Source organism: Populus trichocarpa, unplaced genomic scaffold, assembly GCF_000002775.5.
Source record: "Populus trichocarpa isolate Nisqually-1 unplaced genomic scaffold, P.trichocarpa_v4.1 scaffold_3435, whole genome shotgun sequence".
Lineage (NCBI taxonomy): Eukaryota > Viridiplantae > Streptophyta > Magnoliopsida > Malpighiales > Salicaceae > Populus > Populus trichocarpa.
In genome coordinates, this window is record NW_026291158.1 from 7178 (window position 1) to 33213 (window position 26036).

The 26036-nt window shown below is 36.3% G+C and overlaps 2 protein-coding genes across 3 annotated transcripts; both read right to left on the reverse strand.

Moving 5' to 3' along the window:
- Positions 1-334: 334 nt before the first annotated feature.
- Positions 335-25817, reverse strand: LOC112325883 (uncharacterized). 2 transcript variants are annotated; one of them, XM_052449932.1, is made up of 4 exons: positions 25679-25817; positions 14826-15229; positions 14552-14611; positions 13780-14095 (listed from the first exon to the last, which is right to left on the reverse strand). In XM_052449932.1, exons 1-4 carry the CDS (start codon positions 25743-25745, stop codon positions 14027-14029), a joined length of 600 nt encoding a protein of 199 aa, XP_052305892.1. In that variant the 5' UTR covers positions 25746-25817; the 3' UTR covers positions 13780-14026. The 2 variants fall into 2 exon arrangements, with proteins under 2 accessions (XP_052305891.1, XP_052305892.1); XM_052449931.1 differs by lacking the exons at positions 13780-14095; positions 25679-25817 and adding an exon at positions 335-662 and having other exon boundaries at positions 14826-15341.
- LOC112325884 (uncharacterized) lies at positions 4236-5315 on the reverse strand. Its single transcript, XM_024593026.2, has 2 exons — positions 4607-5315; positions 4236-4433 (listed from the first exon to the last, which is right to left on the reverse strand). Exons 1-2 carry the CDS (start codon positions 5126-5128, stop codon positions 4377-4379), a joined length of 579 nt encoding a protein of 192 aa, XP_024448794.2. The 5' UTR covers positions 5129-5315; the 3' UTR covers positions 4236-4376.
- Positions 25818-26036: the final 219 nt, after the last annotated feature.

The window sequence follows — 26036 nt, forward strand, 5'->3', positions numbered from 1 at the left end:
GTATTTTTGTCTGTAAAAATGACATTTCATTATATCTCTTTTTTTTTAATCATTCGTTTTCCACTTTAATTCCTCCAGCATACACTAATAAAGATTTTTTTGTCGGTGTTTATGGACAGATATTAAGAGGAATTGTTTCGTTGGTAAAACTCACTGTAATCTACATATGAGAATTTTTCCATCAATATTTGTTGTTGATTTTTTTTCCTGTGGTGTTGGCTAAACACAAGGAAGGGAGATATATAAAATCTCTATATCAATATCCAGGTTTGATGATCATGCCATGCGTGATAACTGAGGAATAAAGGCAAGGAAAAAAAATAACCCACAAACATAAAAATACAATAACCATGGTATTAATAACAATTCAAAATCCAAACATGGCTAAATACATAGCCTCGTTATTCAAAATCCAAATACATGACAGATTCATAAAGGATAGAGAAACTTCGTAACCGGATACATGCATACTCTCTGGTTTATATATATATATATATATATATATATATATATATATATATATATATATATATATATTCCCAGATTATTATGCTTGCATGGGTTTCGAAAGTCAGGACCATGCACCAAATCTTTCACATGATAGTACAGGTAGTAAACGTTGCCGCCGTCGTAGCAACTGCCTGAAACACAGTCGCGAAGACCTAGTAAAAGAAAGAGAGAAGCAAGACCAACAAGTTATTAGTATCAACAAGCTAGTCACGGGTCTTACTGTTGGGAATTCTGACCGGTGATGTACTGATATTTGCTCATAGGAGGGTAATGCGCACTGACACTATTTGACGTGGTTCGGCAAAACCGCCTACATCCACGGGAGAGAGTCCATATTATTTAGAGATAGAGAAATGATACAATAAATACATGGAGGAGGATCACTCAACTCCCAGCTCACACACCCTGCTGCCCATGGCAGCAGCTCCTCTTTCTCTTCTTGTCTTCACGTTCTCACACACTCTCACACCCTTTGCTCTTAAAAACATGCCTATTTTATAGGCAATTCTTGGCAACTTTCTCCAGCAATCAAAGGGGACAATAGGTCCCGAAATCATGCCATTAATTGTGGCATTAGTGATGCTTCCACTAAGCCACAATTAGTGGTGGGGTATTGCCACTAAATGGCAATATCCCAACAATCACCCCCTTTGCCATTTGTGTGGGCAATTGTTTTCTTGCTTCTTCAGCACAAGCTTGCATTCTGCAGTTCTTCCAAGCTTCCATTTTGAGAGCGTCTTCAACACAACATTCCCCTTCGAGTGTATCAATCATGCTCGGTCCGGAATGATTTTTCAAGCCTTACACCAAGGCTTACAACACCCCTTCAAACGAATATTCCCAAGTGCGACAATCATTGAGTACTTCAATGTGATCACAAGCTCACCACTCTTCCAAGAGTCTACTCATCCAGGAGTTGCGCCTGCCGTCTGTTCCACCCTAGGAACCACGCCTTACTTCTCCGTGAGTCTCTCGCTCTTAGTCGTAAGAGTCCAGGTAGCTCTCCACCTTTAACCATGGGGGCAACCCATAAAGGTTGATCCATATCTGTCTTCATACTCTGAGTATTACAATGCCATTACCGAGCTCACCACCTTGACAAGAGTCAACTCGTTCTCGGAACCTGCGCATGCCTTTCTGCTTCTTCATAGCAGCCGCGTCTTAATGCTCCACAAGTCACACACTTATTGTCCAAGGCAAATGTCTTCTAGCTCATTGATCTTTAGCATGGGGGCAATATCCATGAAAGTCAATCCTGCATTTGTCTTCATACTCATCATAGCCACTTCATTGGCTATCCATACACCTGTCCCCTTGTATCTAGCCATCACATCGGCTTTGGGGCGTTCTGAACTGGGCTCATATCGTGGCCCTCACACCTTCTCCTCAGGTGTCTCTGCTCGTCATCATGCGGCGGTCTGAACTGGGGCTTCTCTCATAGCCCTCACACCTTCTCTACGGTGTCTTCGCCCGTTGTCATGGGGCGGTCGCATCCTCCTTCAGCTGAGATGCATCAAAGTGGCTCCAAAAATCTCTACCACCATGTGCACTATGGGAGAGATTACTGCCACTGACTACATAGAAAGAGAAAGTTACGGTATACTCCTCACAATCCTCCACCTCGATTTCTATGTTTGGAGCTTCTGTGCCTTTCTGCTTGACAGCTCCACCTACACCAACTCTCTTTGGTGTCTTCGCCTTTCATCATAGGCGGTTGCCTTGTATCACAGGCATTTGCACCCCCTCAATTAGGTGCCTCTGCAACAGCTCTCTTTCCATCCTTGCATGCATTGGAAAGGTCTTCGCATGTTGTCTTCATCAAGAGCATAAGAGACTTCTTGTTGTACAAACTTTAACAGTCTCTGCTCTGAGCTTCATCTGGGAACACTTCTTCTCCTTGCACCTGTTGTCTCATTACAGTACCTCTTTGGATCTTATGGGTACTCATGCACAATCTCCGTGTGCCCTCGTGCAATTTCTGTTCTCCAGATTTCTCTCTATTCCTTGCTTATGTTTAACAGCAGCTCATCCTGTCATAACACCTGTCCAAGTCAAAATAGGGTGCCAATCTTTATCCCTTGTTGTATTTCTCTTCTATTATCAGGGTCTTCATCAATTCTTCCCTTGAGAAATCACAGTCACCGAATCTAACTGCTTTGGAGAAATCACCACTCCTCAGATCCTTGATCATACGGAACCCAACTGTTCCCTTGTGCCGTCATCCTGCTAGTCTTCAACCGTTTCATTACAAACTGCTATATATATGAAAATAGTACCGTATGGATAATCCTTCCACTAAGCAAGTTCCCAGGAAAGATTGGAGGGGTCACACTGGTCCCGCTTAAAACCCAATCTCCTAGACAGAACTTCTTAGGCCATATCTATCCATCGTACTGTCTTTCCGTATATACAACCATTTGCTAGCTTTGTTGCGGCTTTCCTTTACAAGTGATCTGGAATATACTGGTTTAATACATCATTTCTCAACATCTGGCGAGACTACCAGTGCTTAGATTCGTCAAGATTGGTCTTGGTCAATTTCCACTCTTCACCTCAAATTATCCACATGATCGGGTGTCCAGAGTGTCCCAATTTTGCCTTCCTTCAAGGCAGCTAAAATTCTACCCACTTAGTAGTTCAGCACATGTAATTGGGTAAACATGTGCACCTTCTTCTTCTTCATCTCCATCGACCACCTTGATGACCTTCAGATGCCTCCTAATCGGGCAATCTCTTTTGTTAATTCACCACTGCCATTTTCGGTCTCAAATTTCAACGATCGGACCATACCATTGCATCCAGAACGATCAAATTAGCTGGAAACAAGTCTGAAATCGTCCAAATCGCACTTCAGACGGCTAAGATTTGATCAAAACAATTCTGGCCTGATCAACGGCTCAGATTCAATCTCATATCCGGTTGCACGTAGGATCAGCTACACTGGATCCCATCCCTCGGCTCGCGGCTCGGCTCGGCTCAACTCGGCTCGGCTCGCGGCTGATGACGTGTCTGCTTACTGGTCGATGACGTGTCTAATGACCTGGCATGCCTACTGTGCATGCTGACATCACAATTACATCATGCTGATGTCATCCCTGGCATGCCTACTGTGCATGATGACGTCACAATTATGTCATGCTGACATCATCCATATCCGAGTCATTCACATGGGTCGGGTCAACTGGTATTCGGGTCGGGTCAGCCCATCCGGGCGAAGAAGACGCGTGTCACGCGTGGGGCGCGTCTGCGCGCGTAGGCAGACGCCCTGCCGGAGAGTGATGGAGAGTGCGGCCATGTCCGACGTCCGATTTTGACGCCGTTTTCACCAGTGGCTTCGTCGCTTCCTCCTCTACACAGTGGTATGGTCAAAACACAATTTTGACAACTTTCATTTTTGAGCAAAAATCAAACACCCCTTTAAACCATACGCTCTGATACCAATTGTTGGGAATTCTGACCGGTGATGTACTGATATTTGCTCATAGGAGGGTAATGCGCACTGACACTATTTGACGTGGTTCGGCAAAACCGCCTACATCCACGGGAGAGAGTCCATATTATTTAGAGATAGAGAAATGATACAATAAATACATGGAGGAGGATCACTCAACTCCCAGCTCACACACCCTGCTGAAGAGAATCTTGAGATGATTGCTATTTTATATATATATATATATATATATATATATATATATATATATATATATATATAATAAATAGTGCTATATATGTACATATAATTAATTAGCTACCCGATCGTATATACTAATATATTTTATGTAGAGGGTTTCGTTTGATGATATATTCTTATTGGATAATAGCAGATTTGACTGGACAATAATTACTAAATGATATATAAGAACCAATCAACTCACTGGTCGCCTTTGATTATACAAGACAATTGCGTTGCTAGCATCTGGGACCTGAAATATAAAATCAAAATCGAGTTGGGTTAACGAGTATCTAGGAAAATTATTATTATTATTGAAAGGAATTTGACACTAGTGTGATTGATTTATTTTTTATGTACAATATATATAGTTGTGACATGATAAGTGAAATAACAGAAAAAAAAAATATAGCTTAGCTAGGATACCTGATGTTTCGCCAGTGCAGCTTCCATCTTCACCTTTGCAGCTTTCATCTGCTTGATCTTCTTCTCCTTTTCTTCAAGCTTCACCTTCATGTTTTCAAGAATAATATAGTTATCCAAAAAATGTTTGTGGGGGTGGACATATTTTCTTTCAGTAAAACATTTACTGCAAAGATTGAAGGACTCATCATCATTAGCAAAGCAGTCGGTGCATGAGAAAAACGTTCCCTTTAGAAGCCCACCGCATCCATCACAAATTTTTCTTCCACTCTTAATTATGTAGAAGAGAGTCATCACTTCCATAAAATCTAGTTCGCCAGTTCTACTTTTGTTTAGATAGTCGAAAAAGGGACGGTTCGCCATTTTTGTGTAACGTTCCCGCTTCATGTATGCCAGGTACTCTTGAATGGTTATTCCTCCACTCCCGTCATGATCCATCCTCTTGAAAAAACTTTTACCTTGCGATTTGCTCTCTTCATTGGCAGTGGTGTAATACGCCTTTGCAATCTTGTGCAGATCATCCATTATTTTTACCTTATCGGATCCAAATTAAATGGCTAGGAAATGTAATCCTGCCTATATGTAAATATACACATAGACAACCCTAGTTTAATTATGTGTACATATAATGTATGTAAACAAAATCAAGGAAGACCAAGACATCGCATAGGTCTAGGTCTTTGTCGTCTTCTCCGTGACTTGATTTTTATAATTTAATGGTCCCCTCAATCTCTCTTTACTTTTCTCTTCCACTACATATAATGTATATAAACAAAATCAAGGAAGACCAAGACATCGTATAGGTCTAGGTCTTTGTTGTCTTCTGCATTCGAGGACTTGGCTCTCCACCTCACATATTTTTGGTGATACATCATTTTGTCCTCTCAATATCATGCATGTGACAACATGTTACAATCTGCCATTGCGTGTTTATGAGGTTAATGATGTTGAGATTTCTGAATATCATGCATGCATGCATGCTATGTATGCAGGGAAAACAATAAAATAAAATTATTCAAGATTCTCTAGTATTATGTTAGACGGATCTAGAATTATTTAAAAATTTATTACCTAAAGATATGATCTTCTTTGATTTTAAAACAAACCACAAAAAAACTTGAACACATTAAAACACAAAGCTTAGTTCGATAATGTTAACAACAATACCTCTCCACAGTGGAGTCGCCATTCTGTCGCACGTCCCCCCGCGCGGCGTTTCGATGATTTTTCGTTTCTTTGCTTGATTTAAGATCTTGGGAGTCGCCATCTAGTATTTGATTGAGGGTTACTAGTAAACCCGGATTTACTGGTCCTGGTCAGAGATTCAAGGATAGGGGACTGGTTGTGGCTAGGAAAAATATTAGCACCCCTAGCACACCCTACCTGAGGTAAACTACTTCACGGTTTGATGTGATTTGAAAATTTAAAATATTAATCAAATTCTAAGATTTTAATAAATCAGTTATTAAATTGTGATTCTCCCACCCATCTCCTTCCTATTGTTGCAGCCAATAGTGGGCTCACTGCCGATAACATCACCAGTAGTGGCAACAAAGGCAAGAGCTTTGTTCTGGTCTCTGTAACGTGCCTGGCTGGGCAGCAGCACCCCAGTAGGCTCGGGCTCGGGACCACACCCCGAGCCCAACATGTTTGGGTCTATGCAGTGTGTCTGGATCTATTTTTTACATCTAATGGGTATAACCCCAACACTTGCCAAAGATTTTTTTAGGACCCCACGCAAGTCTCTTAATATTTTATATTAGTCCAATATATATTATTTTGAGTAAAATACAACTCAAAATATCACAAGAATAAAATTATACTTCAGCCCCTCCTCTTCACAAAATAACAAGATTCATGAGCTATAAATACATCATGAATCCTTCAAGTCAAAGGTTCACAATCTTTTTATTTTTAGCATTTTCAACATATAAATTTTTAAAATCTATCTCTCTAAAATATAATTGCACCTTCTTTCTATTCAAAGTTACTGACTTTACTATCAGAGAGTTCTCACGTCGATTAAAAAAGATCTTTTGCAAATAACAGCTACCGGTCACCTGGCTTGGCTCACTAGGCACCACTAACTTCTATTATAGCTATCAATCACCTAGCTCATCAAACACTACTTGCAACTATCACAGCTATCAGACACCTTAACTAAAAAGAATGGATCAGATTATTTAAACTAAAAAATCAACTAATTATTTAATACATTAATCTTAGTATCTTGAATTTTTGTACTCCTCAATCATACAAAAAGCTTATTAGACGTTCAGTTCTTGTTCACAACTCATAAAAAAAGTGGTGCATTTCTTCTACGCTACTCTTAGGAACGTGCATGAGACTCATTAAGATCATTTCAAAGGGGCTTGGTCATTTTTGTAGAAATTTGAATTCGTCAACCTCATCTCTCTCTTTCTAAGTGTGAAGATGCATATCATGTAAAGGAAAGCAATGAAGACTAAAAACATCCCATCAAGAGTTTGGGTCATTCGTCTTCTTCCCATGAATCTTCCACAAGTTTGGCGCACACGTTCCACAAGTCTAGTGATTAATATGTTGTGTTTTTTGACGTGTTTTTCTCACTTCAAATTTACTAAAAAATGATTGGTAGATTATAAAATTTATTGTATCAATATAATTCTGGCACTGTCCCTATCACAAAGCTTATTGGACGTGCAGTTCTTGTTCACAACTCATAAGAAAGTGGTGCATTTCTTCTTCGCTACAAGAAGCTTATTGGACGTGCATGTTTTTAGTGTTCATTGCTTTCCTTTACATATCATGTAAAGGAAAGCAATGAAGACTAAAAACATCCCAGCAAGAGTTTGGGTCATTCCTCTTCTTTCTATGAATCTTCCACAAGTCTAGTGATTAATATATTGTGTTTTTTGACGTGTTTTTCTCACTTCAAATTTACTAAAAAATGATTGGTAGATTATAAAATTTATTGTATCAATATAATTCTGGCACTGTCCCTATCACAAAGCTTTGGGAATAAAATTTGCCTTTGTTATGTCCAGTAGTCCATGCATGGATGGTTGCCATTTATCGATGTGCGTTAATGTGATCAGAATTAAATAATACATAATGATAATAGAGGTTAGAATATTAGAAATGCAATTGGCCAAGTGAGCATCAAATTATCAAGGAATAAACTTTTACATGAATTGAAGATAATATAGATGGAAATAGGGCAATGAGATAATTAATGTACAGATTAAATAAATTGGAGGATCGGAAATTTTTCTGGTATGAATTTCCTAGGTAAATTTTTCTGGCATGAATTTTTCTGGTATGAATTCCCGCCTATATATATATACATGGACAACCCTAGTTTCATTATGTGTACGTATAATGTATGTAAACAAAATTAAGGAAGACCATGACATCTTATAGGTCTAGGGTCTTTGTCGTCTTCTCCGTTACATATTTTTGGTTGTGACTTGATTTTTCTAATTTAATTAATGTTCCCCTCAATCTCTCTTTACTTTTCTCTTCCAGTACATATAATTTATATAAACAAAATTAAGGAAGACCAAGACATCGTATACGCCCTTGCAGTCTTTTTTGTCTTCTGCATTCGAGGACTTGGCCCTCCGCCTCACATATTTTTGGTGATACATCATTTTGTGACTTGGTTTTTCATTTTGAATGTTCCTCTTAATATCATAAATGTGACAACATGTTACAGTCTGCCACTGCGTGTTTAAGAGGTTAATGATGTTGGGATTTCTGAATAGCATGCATGCATGGAAAATAATAAAATAAAATTATTCAGGATTCTCTAATATTATGTTAGACGGATCTAGAACCTAAAGATATGATCTTCTTTGACTTTAAATAATTCTTTAAAGATTTAAGTTGTTGCAAACTACAAGCCGTCCAATTTGTCTGGTCTCCAACAATAATCAACACAAACTACCAGTAAGAAATCTCTTAAATCTTTATTTAAAAGAGAGTGGTTGCTATGATTAGAGTGTTAGCTCTATATCATGTGACTTACATAGTTTTTCTGTCCAACATGAAACCCCAGAAAAATAAGAGGCATGGCTTACTATTTATAGGAAAATCTGAAAAACCCTATAAATTAGCAAAAATATCAATTTGTCCCTTGAATAATATCCACGTACTAATTCAGGATAATTTTACAAATTAACTCAATCAAGTCCTTGATTTTTCTAGGTCTAGAAATATAATATATGTATTAATTATATAATATATGTATTAATTAATTTCTAAAATATATTTTAATCAAGTCATACTTAATTAAATCATCCTAGTTTAATTTCTGACTAATGTTTCTTAATGTGTGTGACCCATTAGGTTCCTAATATGATAGCTCGAATATAAATTCTAATTATAATTAAATATAATTAAACAATTTAATTTATTATCAAATCAATAATTGATTAATTTATATTTGAAAATTAGGTGCATCGTCTAGTAACGTGTCATGATCCCTCAAATATTATAAAAGTCAGTAGTGGTTTGACTTAACTTTTAGTAATAATTTAAAATAAATCAACTTTTGCTTTTGTTTTGTTTTGCTTTTTCATTTTTTATTTTTATTTTAGGATGTGTTTTTTTTAGAAAAATTCCTTTTAAACCTCTCAGGGTCATTTTGTTTTTCTAGAAAACTACAAATAAGTTTTTTTTTTTATGTTGCATATGGTTAAATCTCTAAAAAATATAACAAAAAAAAATCATATCGTTTAATATTTTCATACAAAAACAAAAAATATGTGTTTTGGCATGCATTTTAGGAGGGGGGTTGCTGTTTTTTGCAAAGAAAATGGAGGAAGAAGAACGAATGGGGGAGGAGGAGAGGGGGGGGTCGCTCAACATATCATTATTATAGAATGTATAGATAGTATATATCAGAATAGGAAATTAATATAGGATTATTCCAATGTTGTAATCCCTACAGTTACTGCCGTGTTCTGCCCTACATATATAAATAGGAAGGTTGGCTAAGGCACAACCCAACACACATTTTATTATTCTCAACTTGGTATCAGAGCCGCAAAACCCTAAAAATACTTAACCTACTTCTCTCACAGCCGGCAACCTTTACTTCTCTCACAGCCAGCAACCTTCTCCTGCAGCAAATAATTAAACCTACTTCTCTCACAGCCGGCAACCTTCTTCTTCGGCAAATTAACCTACTTCTCCTTCAGCACATACATCTTCTTCCTCTGCAGCACAACCTCTCTTCTTCAATGGAACAACCGCCACATACATCTTCTTCCTCTGCAGCACCAGCAGTCCAGTCTTCTTCACCAGCACGCAGCAGCCATCCTATGACTCTCAGACCGCGACAGCAAACCTGGCTACTTCCGCTGCCGCCACCTCTGCCTCCACACGGGTACTGCATTCTCCTTCTTCTGAGCCCTTTGCATTTTCTGATGCTGACCGCCGGTATGCAGTTTGGCATAATGCTATGTGTGATGAGATCGCTGCTTTGCGCTCAAATCACACTTGGTCTTTGGTTCCATTTCATTCTTCTATGAACGTTGTTGGCAGTAGATGGGTATATCGGATCAAACGTCGTGTTGATGGTAGTATTGAGCGCTATAAAGCGCGCCTTGTTGCTAGAGGTTTTACCCAGCAGGAAGGTATTGATTATTCTGAAACCTTAAGTCCAGTTATTAAGCAGGCCACTGTCCGATTGGTTTTCTCTATCGCGGTTTCGCGAAATTGGAAGATTCATCAGCTTGATATTCATAATGCCTTCCTCAATAGTGTTCTTACTGAAGAGGTCTACGTGAAACAGCCTCCAGGTTTTGTTGACTCCTCTCTTCCATCTCATATGTGCAGATTGCACAAATCATTGTATGGTTTGAAATAGGCACCGAGAGCATGGTACACTCGTGTTGCGATGTCGCGGTCGCACAAATTAATTACCCTAGCTTCAAACACAACACACAAGATAGTATAGAGCAAGCAAGGGGTCGATTCCACAAGGAAGTTTCAAGTCAGATTTTTATGTTGTACGTTATGTAATTGGGGGGATTTGGTTTGTGATTATCTAAACTATGGCAGCAATTAAACTAGCAAACAAAATCAATTAAAACCAAAACTTATCAAGAAAACAAACCTTGGTCGCAAGCACACATCCACCAACGGAAATTAGAACCGATCCTTGAAACAAAAATTGCAGTTTATGTTCTGAAATTTTATCTTTTCTTAACGTTGATTAATTAACGGATCCGCCGTATAACTAATCCTAACCAACAAACAATCAAAGTGTCCGCACTAATGATTCAATTTAATGGTAGCTTTAAGAACTAGATAATTTCATCAAGATTAACATACAAGCTGTCCGCAGCTTGTGTCACTTTGTTCAAATGTTCTCCCTAAGTTCAATAACGTAGTTCCGCCACAATTATCAAGCTTAGTTGCTTCACAAGTTCATATATCACAACTCTGGTTTTGATATTAAACTTAGCAATAGATTGTTCACAACAATAACTTAGAGTCCGCTCTAGCAATCATCAACAACAATCATAGAAAATATGCATAGGAAAACATCATACTCATTCATAACATAAACTGAAAATAAAAGGAAGAATAAATCTCACGGTTCTTGAAATCCAAAGGTTAGTTGTGTCCTTGCAACCAAGAAAAGAGCTTAGCCTTGCATAACTATTGAACAACTACTTCTAAAGAATGAAAAGAGCATGATTTTTTTGGGTTTGAAGAGGAGAGAATTTGTGTTTATTCTCTGCTGGCTGCTGCCTCCTTCTGCTCTCCCTCTTTTCTGCTGGCTGCTGTCTCCTTCTCTCTTTCTTTTTATATGCTAAGAAACCCTAGTCTCTATTTCACAAAATAGTCCTTCCTTGAGTTGGCAGTTTACATTTAAGTACTTCAATAACTATTTTTCCTAAAAGGAGAAATAGCCTTGCATGAAATCTTCAAGCTCTGACTTAGAGGAGCTAAATTGCTGATATAAAAACTTGGATGTCGGTTTAGATGCTTCGGAATGTAATTTGGACTTGTTTCTTCACGAAACCTGTTTGCTGGCAGAATTCAGATGTCATCTTTTAAAAATCATATCTCCCTCATATGACATCTTTGTTGGCTGAAATTTGGAGCGTTGATAGTTCTTTAAGTCAGGAATCCACGAAAATTTAGTTTTCATTAATTGGACTTCTGTAGCTCCAGATATTAAATTTTGAATGGCCAAAGGTCAACACTGGCAGAATGCGAGATTTGACTTTGCAGGATGTGATTTCCATGATCTTTCTCTTTTTATTTTTCTTGCATTACATTTCCAGAAATGTATGGATGTTAGCTTTTTAGTGCCACTGGAATCACTTCATTTCGATCTCTAGAACTCACGCTCTGCACAAAACATCGACTGAATGTCAAATCTGCCAATTACCTCCAATTTACTCCCTTTTGCATCTTTCATCCAAAAGTGCCTTCAAAACATAAAACAAAGAATATCAAGGCATTTTATACATAAAACATAGACAAAACATTAGGTAGATGTGGGTGAAACTATCGAATAACATGGTTACATCAACTCGTCTAAGTGATTTTCTGCTCTCCATTGGTTTTCGCGCTTCTAAGGTTGACACCTCCCTGTTTATTTTATCTGATGATACTAATATCTTTTATCTGATGGTACTAATATCTTTTATCTCCTGGTGTATGTTGATGATATTCTGCTTACGGGTAGCAACTCTGCTATGCTTCATCATCTAATACAGCTACTTAGCACTGAGTTCAAGCTTCATGACTTAGTTGATGTTCACTACTTTCTGGGTATTGAAGTTCAGTCTACCGGTATGGGTTTAATGCTGCGTCAACATAAATATATTCTTGACATCCTCACCCGCGCTGGTATGACTTCCTGCAAACCTGTTGATACTCCAGTCTCCCCTTCGAAAGTCACTTTATTACCGGATCACTCATTCTCTGATCCTACACGATTTCATCAAATCGTGGGTGCTCTTCAATATCTTACCTTCACCCGTTTGGATATATGCTTTGCTGTTAACAGAGTCTGTCAGTTTATGCATGCTCCTACAGATTCTCATTGGGCCGCTGTTAAGCGTATTCTACGCTATCTTAAAGGTACGACATCTTATGGTTTTCATATCACTCGAGGCTCCTCTTTTGCTCTACATGGCTTTACAGATGCAGATTGGGCTAGTAGTATTGATGATCGCAAGTCTACGGGTGGCTATCTTGTCTTTTTTGGTCAGACACCGATTTCTTGGAAATCCGGCAAGCAACGCACAGTTACTCGCTCCTCTACTGAGGCTGAGTATAAAGCTCTTGCTGATGGTACTGCTGAAGTCATTTGGCTTCAATACTTGTTAACAGATCTGCAGGTTCCTTTAGTTTGTGCTCCTACCATTTGGTGTGATAATCTTGGTGCTACCTATCTCTCGACCAATCCTATCTTCCATGCTCGTACTAAGCATGTTGAAGTGGATTATCACTTTGTCCGTGACCGCGTTGCCAAGAAAGAGATTCAGATTCGTTTTGTTCCCTCTCGGGATCAACTTGCCGATGTGTTCACTAAACCGCTTCCTGTTGCATCCTTTACTGCTTTTCGGTTCAAGCTTCGAGTTGATCCCCCACCCTCAGCTTGAGGGGGCATATTATAGAATTTATAGCTAGTATATATCAGAATAGAAAATTAATATAGGATTATTCCAATGTTGTAATCCCTACAGTTACTGCCGTGTTCTGCCCTACATATATAAATAGGAAGGTTGGCTAAGGCACAACCCAACACACATTCTATTATTCTCAACTATCATAACTTAAATATTATTGATAGATTCATGGATGAATATTACCAACAGGTTTATTTTATCGGTATTTTTGTCTGTAAAAATGACATTTCATTATATCTCTTTTTTTTTTAATCATTCGTTTTCCACTTTAATTCCTCCAGCATACACTAATAAAGATTTTTTTGTCGGTGTTTATGGACATATATTAAGAGGAATTGTTTCGTTGGTAAAACTCACTGTAATCTACATATGAGAATTTTTCCATCAATATTTGTTGTTGATTTTTTTTCCTGTGGTGTTGGCTAAACACAAGGAAGGGAGATATATAAAATCTCTATATCAATATCCAGGTTTGATGATCATGCCATGCGTGATAACTGAGGAATAAAGGCAAGGAAAAAAAATAACCCACAAACATAAAAATACAATAACCATGGTATTAATAACAATTCAAAATCCAAACATGGCTAAATACATAGCCTCGTTATTCAAAATCCAAATACATGACAGATTCATAAAGGATAGAGAAACTTCGTAACCGGATACATGCATACTCTCTGGTTTATATATATATATATATATATATATATATATATATATATATATATTCCCAGATTATTATGCTTGCATGGGTTTCGAAAGTCAGGACCATGCACCAAATCTTTCACATGATAGTACAGGTAGTAAACGTTGCCGCCGTCGTAGCAACTGCCTGAAACACAGTCGCGAAGACCTAGTAAAAGAAAGAGAGAAGCAAGACCAACAAGTTATTAGTATCAACAAGCTAGTCACGGGTCTTACCCCCGTAGAAAAATTAAAAAAGAAGAAGAAATAATCATAATGGGGTTTCAAGCTTCTTGATAGCTCAACTTAATTAGAGAGACATGGACGTAAAACAATATGACCTTGATGAAGAGCTAGAATCTTGAGATGATTGCTATTTTATATATATATATATATATATATATATATATATATATATATATATATATATATATATATAATAATAATAATAATAATAATAAATAGTGCTATATATGTACATATAATTAATTAGCTACCCGATCGTATATATATACTAATATATTTTATTGTAGAGGGTTTCGTTTGATGATATATTCTTAATGGATAATAGCAGATTTGACTGGACAATAATTACTAAATGATATATAAGAACCAATCAACTCACACTTGATCGACTTTGACGATTATACAAGACAATTGCGTTGCTAGCACCCGCATTTTGGACCTGAAATATAAAATCAAAATCGAGTTGGGTTAACAAGTATCTAGGAAAATTATTATTATTATTATTGAAAGGAATTCGACACTAGCGCGTGTGATTGATTTATTTGTTTATGTACAATATATATATATATATATATATATATATATATATATATATAGTTGTGACATGACAAGTGAAATAACAGAAAAATATATAGCTTAGCTAGCTAGGATACCTGATGATTCATCTGCCCCTCCTTGTTTGCCACCTTCATGTTTTCAAGAATAATATAGTTATCCAAAAAATGTCTGTGGGGGTGGACATAACTGCTTTCAGTAAAACATTCACTGCAAAGATTGAAGGACTCGTCATCAAGATCAAAGCAGTCGGTGCATGAGAAAAACGTTCCCTTTAGAAGCCCATCGCATCCATCACAAAACTTTCTTCCACTCTTAATTATGTAGAAGAGAGTCATCACTTCCATAAACTCTAGTTCGCCGGTTCCACTTACGTTTAGATAGTCGAAAAAGGGACGGTTCGCCATTTTTGTGTGACCGTTCCGCTTCATGTATGGCAGGTACTCTTGAATGGTTATTCCTCTACTCCCGTCGTGATCTATGCTTTTGAAAAATCTTCTACCTTGCGATTTGCTCTCTTCATTGGCAGTGATGTAATACGCCCTTGCAATCTTGTGCAGCTCATCCATTATTTTTACCTTCTCGGATCCAAATTAAATGGCTAGGAAATGTATTCCCGCCTATATATATATATATACACATGGACAACCCTAGTTTAATTATGTGTACGTATAATGTATGTAAACAAAATTAAGGAAGACCAAGACATCGTATAGGTCTAGGGTCTTTGTCGTCTTCTCCGTTACATACTTTTGGTTGTGACTTGATTTTTCTAATTTAATTAATGTTCCCCTCAATCTCTCTTTACTTTTCTCTTCCAGTACATATAATTTATATAAACAAAATTAAGGAAGACCAAGACATCGTATACGCCCTTGCAGTCTTTTTTGTCTTCTGCATTCGTGGACTTGGCCCTCCGCCTCACATATTTTTGGTGATACATCATTTTGTGACTTGGTTTTTCATTTTGAATGTTCCTCTCAATATCATAAATGTGACAACATGTTACAGTCTGCCACTGCGTGTTTAAGAGGTTAATGATGTTGAGATTTCTGAATAGCATGCATGCATGGAAAATAATAAAATAAAATTATTCAGGATTCTTTAATATTATGTTAGACGGATCTAGAAACTAAAGATATGATCTTCTTTGACTTTAAATAATTCTTTAAAGATTTAAGTTGTTGCAAACTACAAGCCGTCCAATTTGTCTGGTCTCCAACAATAATCAACACAAACTACCAGTAAGAAATCTCTTAAATCTTTATTTAAAAGAGAGTGGTTGCTATGATTAGAGTGTTAGCTCTATATCATGTGACTTACATAGTTTTTCTGTCCAACATGAAACCCCAGAAAAATAAGAGGCATAACTTACTATTTATAGGAAAATCTGAAAAACCCTATAAATTAGCAAAAATATCAATTTGTCCCTTGAATAATATCCACGTACTAATTCAGGATAATTTTACAAATTAACTCAATCAAGTCCTTGATTTTTCTAGGTCTAGAAATATAATATATGTATTAATTATATAATATATGTATTAATTAATTTCTAAAATATATTTTAATCAAGTCATACTTAATTAAATCATCCTAGTTTAATTTCTGACTAATGTTTCTTAATGTGTGTGACCCATTAGGTTCCTAATATGATAGCTCGAATATAAATTCTAATTATAATTAAATATAATTAAACAATTTAATTTATTATCAAATCAATAATTGATTAATTTATATTTGAAAATTAGGTGCATCGTCTAGTAACGTGTCATGATCCCTCAAATATTATAAAAGTCAGTAGTGGTTTGACTTAACTTTTAGTAATAATTTAAAATAAATCAACTTTTGCTTTTGTTTTGTTTTGCTTTTTCATTTTTTATTTTTATTTTAGGATGTGTTTTTTTTAGAAAAATTCCTTTTAAACCTCTCAGGGTCATTTTGTTTTTCTAGAAAACTACAAATAAGTTTTTTTTTTTATGTTGCATATGGTTAAATCTCTAAAAAATATAACAAAAAAAAATCATATCGTTTAATATTTTCATACAAAAACAAAAAATATGTGTTTTGGCATGCATTTTAGGAGGGGGGTTGCTGTTTTTTGCAAAGAAAATGGAGGAAGAAGAACGAATGGGGGAGGAGGAGAGGGGGGGTCGCTCAACATATCATTATTATAGAATGTATAGATAGTATATATCAGAATAGGAAATTAATATAGGATTATTCCAATGTTGTAATCCCTACAGTTACTGCCGTGTTCTGCCCTACATATATAAATAGGAAGGTTGGCTAAGGCACAACCCAACACACATTTTATTATTCTCAACTTGGTATCAGAGCCGCAAAACCCTAAAAATACTTAACCTACTTCTCTCACAGCCGGCAACCTTTACTTCTCTCACAGCCAGCAACCTTCTCCTGCAGCAAATAATTAAACCTACTTCTCTCACAGCCGGCAACCTTCTTCTTCGGCAAATTAACCTACTTCTCCTTCAGCACATACATCTTCTTCCTCTGCAGCACAACCTCTCTTCTTCAATGGAACAACCGCCACATACATCTTCTTCCTCTGCAGCACCAGCAGTCCAGTCTTCTTCACCAGCACGCAGCAGCCATCCTATGACTCTCAGACCGCGGCAGCAAACCTGGCTACTTCCGCTGCCGCCACCTCTGCCTCTACACGGGTACTGCATTCTCCTTCTTCTGAGCCCTTTGCATTTTCTGATGCTGACCGCCGGTATGCAGTTTGGCATAATGCTATGTGTGATGAGATCGCTGCTTTGCGCTCAAATCACACTTGGTCTTTGGTTCCATTTCATTCTTCTATGAACGTTGTTGGCAGTAGATGGGTATATCGGATCAAACGTCGTGTTGATGGTAGTATTGAGCGCTATAAAGCGCGCCTTGTTGCTAGAGGTTTTACCCAGCAGGAAGGTATTGATTATTCTGAAACCTTAAGTCCAGTTATTAAGCAGGCCACTGTCCGATTGGTTTTCTCTATCGCGGTTTCGCGAAATTGGAAGATTCATCAGCTTGATATTCATAATGCCTTCCTCAATAGTGTTCTTACTGAAGAGGTCTACGTGAAACAGCCTCCAGGTTTTGTTGACTCCTCTCTTCCATCTCATATGTGCAGATTGCACAAATCATTGTATGGTTTGAAATAGGCACCGAGAGCATGGTACACTCGTGTTGCGATGTCGCGGTCGCACAAATTAATTACCCTAGCTTCAAACACAACACACAAGATAGTATAGAGCAAGCAAGGGGTCGATCCCACGAGGAAGTTTCAAGTCAGATTTTTATGTTGTACGTTATGTAATTGGGGGGATTTGGTTTGTGATTATCTAAACTATGACAGCAATTAAACTAGCAAACAAAATCAATTAAAACCAAAACTTATCAAGAAAACAAACCTTGGTCGCAAGCACACATCCACCAACGGAAATTAGAACCGATCCTTGAAACAAAAATTGCAGTTTATGTTCTGAAATTTTATCTTTTCTTAACGTTGATTAATTAACGGATCCGCCGTATAACTAATCCTAACCAACAAACAATCAAAGTGTCCGCACTAATGATTCAATTTAATGGTAGCTTTAAGAACTAGATAATTTCATCAAGATTAACATACAAGCTGTCCGCAGCTTGTGTCACTTTGTTCAAATGTTCTCCCTAAGTTCAATAACGTAGTTCCGCCACAATTATCAAGCTTAGTTGCTTCACAAGTTCATATATCACAACTCTGGTTTTGATATTAAACTTAGCAATAGATTGTTCACAACAATAACTTAGAGTCCGCTCTAGCAATCATCAACAACAATCATAGAAAATATGCATAGGAAAACATCATACTCATTCATAACATAAACTGAAAATAAAAGGAAGAATAAATCTCACGGTTCTTGAAATCCAAAGGTTAGTTGTGTCCTTGCAACCAAGAAAAGAGCTTAGCCTTGCATAACTATTGAACAACTACTTCTAAAGAATGAAAAGAGCATGATTTTTTTGGGTTTGAAGAGGAGAGAATTTGTGTTTATTCTCTGCTGGCTGCTGCCTCCTTCTGCTCTCCCTCTTTTCTGCTGGCTGCTGTCTCCTTCTCTCTTTCTTTTTATATGCTAAGAAACCCTAGTCTCTATTTCACAAAATAGTCCTTCCTTGAGTTGGCAGTTTACATTTAAGTACTTCAATAACTATTTTTCCTAAAAGGAGAAATAGCCTTGCATGAAATCTTCAAGCTCTGACTTAGAGGAGCTAAATTGCTGATATAAAAACTTGGATGTCGGTTTAGATGCTTCGGAATGTAATTTGGACTTGTTTCTTCACGAAACCTGTTTGCTGGCAGAATTCAGATGTCATCGTTTAAAAATCATATCTCCCTCATATGACATCTTTTTTGGCTGAAATTTGGAGCGTTGATAGTTCTTTAAGTCAGGAATCCACGAAAATTTAGTTTTCATTAATTGGACTTCTGTAGCTCCAGATATTAAATTTTGAATGGCCAAAGGTCAACACTGGCAGAATGCGAGATTTGACTTTGCAGGATGTGATTTCCATGATCTTTCTCTTTTTATTTTTCTTGCATTACATTTCCAGAAATGTATGGATGTTAGCTTTTTAGTGCCACTGGAATCACTTCATTTCGATCTCTAGAACTCACGCTCTGCACAAAACATCGACTGAACGTCAAATCTGCCAATTACCTCCAATTTACTCCCTTTTGCATCTTTCATCCAAAAGTGCCTTCAAAACATAAAACAAAGAATATCAAGGCATTTTATACATAAAACATAGACAAAACATTAGGTAGATGTGGGTGAAACTATCGAATAACATGGTTACATCAACTCGTCTAAGTGATTTTCTGCTCTCCATTGGTTTTCGCGCTTCTAAGGTTGACACCTCCCTGTTTATTTTATCTGATGATACTAATATCTTTTATCTGATGGTACTAATATCTTTTATCTCCTGGTGTATGTTGATGATATTCTGCTTACGGGTAGCAACTCTGCTATGCTTCATCATCTAATACAGCTACTTAGCACTGAGTTCAAGCTTCATGACTTAGTTGCTGTTCACTACTTTCTGGGTATTGAAGTTCAGTCTACCGGTATGGGTTTAATGCTGCGTCAACATAAATATATTCTTGACATCCTCACCCGCGCTGGTATGACTTCCTGCAAACCTGTTGATACTCCAGTCTCCCCTTCGAAAGTCACTTTATTACCGGATCACTCATTCTCTGATCCTACACGATTTCATCAAATCGTGGGTGCTCTTCAATATCTTACCTTCACCCGTTTGGATATATGCTTTGCTGTTAACAGAGTCTGTCAGTTTATGCATGCTCCTACAGATTCTCATTGGGCCGCTGTTAAGCGTATTCTACGCTATCTTAAAGGTACGACATCTTATGGTTTTCATATCACTCGAGGCTCCTCTTTTGCTCTACATGGCTTTACAGATGCAGATTGGGCTAGTAGTATTGATGATCGCAAGTCTACGGGTGGCTATCTTGTCTTTTTTGGTCAGACACCGATTTCTTGGAAATCCGGCAAGCAACGCACAGTTACTCGCTCCTCTACTGAGGCTGAGTATAAAGCTCTTGCTGATGGTACTGCTGAAGTCATTTGGCTTCAATACTTGTTAACAGATCTGCAGGTTCCTTTAGTTTGTGCTCCTACCATTTGGTGTGATAATCTTGGTGCTACCTATCTCTCGACCAATCCTATCTTCCATGCTCGTACTAAGCATGTTGAAGTGGATTATCACTTTGTCCGTGACCGCGTTGCCAAGAAAGAGATTCAGATTCGTTTTGTTCCCTCTCGGGATCAACTTGCCGATGTGTTCACTAAACCACTTCCTGTTGCATCCTTTACTGCTTTTCGGTTCAAGCTTCGAGTTGATCCCCCACCCTCAGCTTGAGGGGGCATATTATAGAATTTATAGCTAGTATATATCAGAATAGAAAATTAATATAGGATTATTCCAATGTTGTAATCCCTACAGTTACTGCCGTGTTCTGCCCTACATATATAAATAGGAAGGTTGGCTAAGGCACAACCCAACACACATTCTATTATTCTCAACTATCATAACTTAAATATTATTGATAGATTCATGGATGAATATTACCAACAGGTTTATTTTATCGGTATTTTTGTCTGTAAAAATGACATTTCATTATATCTCTTTTTTTTTTAATCATTCGTTTTCCACTTTAATTCCTCCAGCATACACTAATAAAGATTTTTTTGTCGGTGTTTATGGACATATATTAAGAGGAATTGTTTCGTTGGTAAAACTCACTGTAATCTACATATGAGAATTTTTCCATCAATATTTGTTGTTGATTTTTTTTCCTGTGGTGTTGGCTAAACACAAGGAAGGGAGATATATAAAATCTCTATATCAATATCCAGGTTTGATGATCATGCCATGCGTGATAACTGAGGAATAAAGGCAAGGAAAAAAAATAACCCACAAACATAAAAATACAATAACCATGGTATTAATAACAATTCAAAATCCAAACATGGCTAAATACATAGCCTCGTTATTCAAAATCCAAATACATGACAGATTCATAAAGGATAGAGAAACTTCGTAACCGGATACATGCATACTCTCTGGTTTATATATATATATATATATATATATATATATATATATATATATATATATATATATATATTCCCAGATTATTATGCTTGCATGGGTTTCGAAAGTCAGGACCATGCACCAAATCTTTCACATGATAGTACAGGTAGTAAACGTTGCCGCCGTCGTAGCAACTGCCTGAAACGAAGTTATTAGTATCAACAAGCTAGTCACGGGTCTTACCCCCGTAGAAAAATTAAAAAAGAAGAAGAAATAATCATAATGGGGTTTCAAGCTTCTTGATAGCTCAACTTAATTAGAGAGACATGGACGTAAAACAATATGACCTTGATGAAGAGCTAGAATCTTGAGATGATTGCTATTTTATATATATATATATATATATATATATATATATATATATATAATAATAATAATAATAATAATAATAATAATAAATAGTGCTATATATGTACATATAATTAATTAGCTACCCGATCGTATATATATACTAATATATTTTATTGTAGAGGGTTTCGTTTGATGATATATTCTTAATGGATAATAGCAGATTTGACTGGACAATAATTACTAAATGATATATAAGAACCAATCAACTCACACTTGATCGACTTTGACGATTATACAAGACAATTGCGTTGCTAGCACCCGCATTTTGGACCTGAAATATAAAATCAAAATCGAGTTGGGTTAACAAGTATCTAGGAAAATTATTATTATTATTATTGAAAGGAATTCGACACTAGCGCGTGTGATTGATTTATTTGTTTATGTACAATATATATATATATATATATATATATATATATATATATATATAGTTGTGACATGACAAGTGAAATAACAGAAAAATATATAGCTTAGCTAGCTAGGATACCTGATGATTCATCTGCCCCTCCTTGTTTGCCACCTTCATGTTTTCAAGAATAATATAGTTATCCAAAAAATGTCTGTGGGGGTGGACATAACTGCTTTCAGTAAAACATTCACTGCAAAGATTGAAGGACTCGTCATCAAGATCAAAGCAGTCGGTGCATGAGAAAAACGTTCCCTTTAGAAGCCCATCGCATCCATCACAAAACTTTCTTCCACTCTTAATTATGTAGAAGAGAGTCATCACTTCCATAAACTCTAGTTCGCCGGTTCCACTTACGTTTAGATAGTCGAAAAAGGGACGGTTCGCCATTTTTGTGTGACCGTTCCGCTTCATGTATGGCAGGTACTCTTGAATGGTTATTCCTCTACTCCCGTCGTGATCTATGCTTTTGAAAAATCTTCTACCTTGCGATTTGCTCTCTTCATTGGCAGTGATGTAATACGCCCTTGCAATCTTGTGCAGCTCATCCATTATTTTTACCTTCTCGGATCCAAATTAAATGGCTAGGAAATGTATTCCCGCCTATATATATATATATACACATGGACAACCCTAGTTTAATTATGTGTACGTATAATGTATGTAAACAAAATTAAGGAAGACCAAGACATCGTATAGGTCTAGGGTCTTTGTCGTCTTCTCCGTTACATACTTTTGGTTGTGACTTGATTTTTCTAATTTAATTAATGTTCCCCTCAATCTCTCTTTACTTTTCTCTTCCAGTACATATAATTTATATAAACAAAATTAAGGAAGACCAAGACATCGTATACGCCCTTGCAGTCTTTTTTGTCTTCTGCATTCGTGGACTTGGCCCTCCGCCTCACATATTTTTGGTGATACATCATTTTGTGACTTGGTTTTTCATTTTGAATGTTCCTCTCAATATCATAAATGTGACAACATGTTACAGTCTGCCACTGCGTGTTTAAGAGGTTAATGATGTTGAGATTTCTGAATAGCATGCATGCATGGAAAATAATAAAATAAAATTATTCAGGATTCTTTAATATTATGTTAGACGGATCTAGAAACTAAAGATATGATCTTCTTTGACTTTAAATAATTCTTTAAAGATTTAAGTTGTTGCAAACTACAAGCCGTCCAATTTGTCTGGTCTCCAACAATAATCAACACAAACTACCAGTAAGAAATCTCTTAAATCTTTATTTAAAAGAGAGTGGTTGCTATGATTAGAGTGTTAGCTCTATATCATGTGACTTACATAGTTTTTCTGTCCAACATGAAACCCCAGAAAAATAAGAGGCATAACTTACTATTTATAGGAAAATCTGAAAAACCCTATAAATTAGCAAAAATATCAATTTGTCCCTTGAATAATATCCACGTACTAATTCAGGATAATTTTACAAATTAACTCAATCAAGTCCTTGATTTTTCTAGGTCTAGAAATATAATATATGTATTAATTATATAATATATGTATTAATTAATTTCTAAAATATATTTTAATCAAGTCATACTTAATTAAATCATCCTAGTTTAATTTCTGACTAATGTTTCTTAATGTGTGTGACCCATTAGGTTCCTAATATGATAGCTCGAATATAAATTCTAATTATAATTAAATATAATTAAACAATTTAATTTATTATCAAATCAATAATTGATTAATTTATATTTGAAAATTAGGTACATCGTCTAGTAACGTGTTATGATCCCTCAAATATTAGAAAAATCATTAGTGGTTTAACTTAACTTTTTAGTGATCGGTTTCTCAGTGTAATTAAAATCTTTTCATCAATAATGTCATGATTTAACATTAAAGCATGAAGTATGTTTGTCATGTTAAACCATGTTTATTGTGTACATAATAGTCATTGATAATTTGAATAAGAATTGAAAGTTTTTTTCAAATCTCATTCCACCTTGGCCAAGGATTTCTCAGTCAAATGTATTTGAGAACAAATAAAATATTTTTTCATAATTCACCTAGGGTGATGAATCCTATTTTGATCACTCAAGTATCTTCATATAGTCCATGTTATACTCAATGTATGCCCATTTGTTACCTCGATTAAGATAACATGTAATAGGATCAAAACATAATATTTTTTTATATAAGATAACTTACTGATCTCAAGTCTAAGCATCACTTACACAACCATCATATGAGCCTTTTCATAGACATAGGTAAACTCTTCATATGGAATTCTCATACGAGTCAGTTTAGTATGCATATCTTATGCAAGCACCTATATATTAGTTATATACCTCAGCTTATGAGATAATTGCTTCCTTTCATAAAACAAAGAATAAAATATATACCAGTCTCTGTGGCTCTAATAAATATCCAATATTTAAGAGAGTATCAACCAGGAACATTTTAGAAACAATGTTTTGATACAATATGATTAATCCTATAAATATAATAACTTTAAAATTTTCTTTGCAAAGCATTTTTGTCTCATGGACTTTATCTCTACTGTAGATTCATAAATCAAATATTAAATTCATTAATCTAATATTATATGAATATTACAGATAAATTAAGCTTTTATTAATAACAAATATGTATTTACATAAATATAATAATGTCACATGTAACCAACCGATTGATTACAGATCATATTAAACTAACAATCTTCCACTTGCATTAAAGTCAATCGCTCATGTATCTAATGCTATATTGTTATATGTAGCATTAATGCTTCTGTATGGATAGTGACTTAGTAATAGTATCTTCTTGATTCTCTTCGATGGCAATGGAATACGACATAGATGAGAAAATCTTATACATAAGGTCGTTTAATGGGACTTTACTAAGTGTTTGGACAGGTCAGAAACAAACAAAGCCTTGGGAGAAGTGCATGGAGGAATCTGCACTACACATGCAAATGGGCATATGATGGTTAGACAAATGCAAAGAGCTGGGTATTTTTGGATAACTATAGAAAGAGATTGCATAGAATTTTTCTGAAAATATCATAAATGTCAGGTGTATAGTGATAAAATCAATGCACCCCCAATACCTTGTTCAACATGGTATCACCTTGGTTATTTGCAATGTGGGGAATAGATGTGGTTGGGCCAATTAGTCCAAAAGCTAGCAATGGATATTGGTTTATCCCGGTAGCGATTGACTATTTCACAAAGTGGGTGGAGGCATGCTCGTATGCCCATGTGACTCAGAAGGTGGTCAAACGATTCATTAAGAGATGCCTAATTTATAGGTACGGTTTACTAGAAATGATAGTAACCGATAATGCCAAGAACTTAAATGGGAAGATGATTGTGGAATTATGTGCTAAGTGAAAAATCAAGCATTCTAATTCATAAACTCTAGTTCGCCGGTTCCACTTATGTTTAGATAGTCGAAAAAGGGACGGTTCGCCATTTTTGTGTGACCGTTCCGCTTCATGTATGGCAGGTACTCTTGAATGGTTATTCCTCTATTCCCGTCACGATCTATGCTATTGAAAAATTTTCTACCTTGCGATTTGCTCTCTTCATTGGCAGTGATGTAATACGCCCTTGCAATCTTGTGCAGCTCATCCATTATTTTTACCTTATCGGATCCAAATTAAATGGCTAGGAAATGTATTCCCGCCTATATATATATATATATACACACATGGACAACCCTAGTTTCATTATGTGTACGTATAATGTATGTAAACAAAATTAAGGAAGACCAAGACATCGTATAGGTCTAGGGTCTTTGTCGTCTTCTCCGTTACATACTTTTGGTTGTGACTTGATTTTACTAGCCTTGTGCTGGTCTCTGTAACGTGCCTGGCTGGGCACAGTAGGCTCAGGCTTGGGACCACACCTCGAGCCTAACATGTTT